The sequence below is a fragment of the Trachymyrmex septentrionalis genome, unplaced genomic scaffold (genome assembly GCF_001594115.1).
Source record: "Trachymyrmex septentrionalis isolate Tsep2-gDNA-1 unplaced genomic scaffold, Tsep1.0 scaffold37, whole genome shotgun sequence".
NCBI classification, from domain to species: Eukaryota; Metazoa; Arthropoda; class Insecta; order Hymenoptera; family Formicidae; genus Trachymyrmex; species Trachymyrmex septentrionalis.
In genome coordinates, this window is record NW_017305536.1 from 2,184,392 (window position 1) to 2,185,256 (window position 865).

The window sequence follows — 865 nt, forward strand, 5'->3', positions numbered from 1 at the left end:
TATATATATATATATACATCTATTTTATCATTCTTTATTATAGGGTAGAGCTCGTCAATTGTACAAAGCCGGTTATAAAACTTTACAATCTATAGCGAAAGCCGATCCTAAGGAAATAAAGGAAAACATTCCATATTTAAGTAATAAAATAGTCACGCAAATTATAGCTGCTGCAAAAGTAAGTCATATAATATATGAAAGTATCTACTCTTACATTCTTCTTACTTATGGTAAATTACAGCTTTTAATATTGCAAAGAGCAGAAGATTTAAAAGATGAGTGTGAAGACATTTTGGATGGTATAGACATAAGTCAAATAGAAGTAGGGATGTAAATAAGATCAATTATTCAAATTATAAATATAAATCAAATAGAAATAAGTATGCAGATAAGATAACATTGTTCTAATAAAACTGCGTTCAGTTTGGATGTAAGTTGCTATCTTCTTTCTGCATATAATAAGGATAGAATGAAGTCCAAATGCAACTAAATTGTTCAAAATTATTCTTAAATGAGATTTATAAGTCTTGATTAATTTTTGAATATATTGATTAGAGATTTGTTAGATTATAAAATTTAGTATGTCAATCGTTGATACGAGTGCTAATGTACCGGTACTTATATGAAATGAGCATCCGTATGATACAGATATCCGTGCGATATGTGTTCAATCACTCGCATGATCTGGGTACTCTTATGACGTAATTATTTTATTAAAATATTAATTTTTATTCTTGAATGCACATAAAATTTATAATTAAAACGATAAAAAACTGTATAGACTTACATTGACAATAAATAAAATTGATTTAACTTTCTTTTCAAAATTTAAAGGTACTTCAAACTTTTAAGCAGTAGTGTATAT

General features: G+C 26.5%; 1 protein-coding gene across 1 annotated transcript in view; it reads left to right on the top strand.

Annotated features, from left to right (window-relative positions):
- LOC108750393 (helicase POLQ-like) overlaps positions 1–395 on the top strand; it is a 4,627-nt gene extending 4,232 nt beyond the window's left edge. Inside the window, exons 14-15 of the mRNA XM_018489806.1 lie at positions 44–178; positions 242–395. Of these exons, the coding sequence (XP_018345308.1) occupies positions 44–178; positions 242–334 (228 nt within the window). The 3' untranslated portion in view covers positions 335–395. The remainder of the gene's footprint in view (positions 1–43; positions 179–241) is intronic.
- Positions 396–865: the final 470 nt, after the last annotated feature.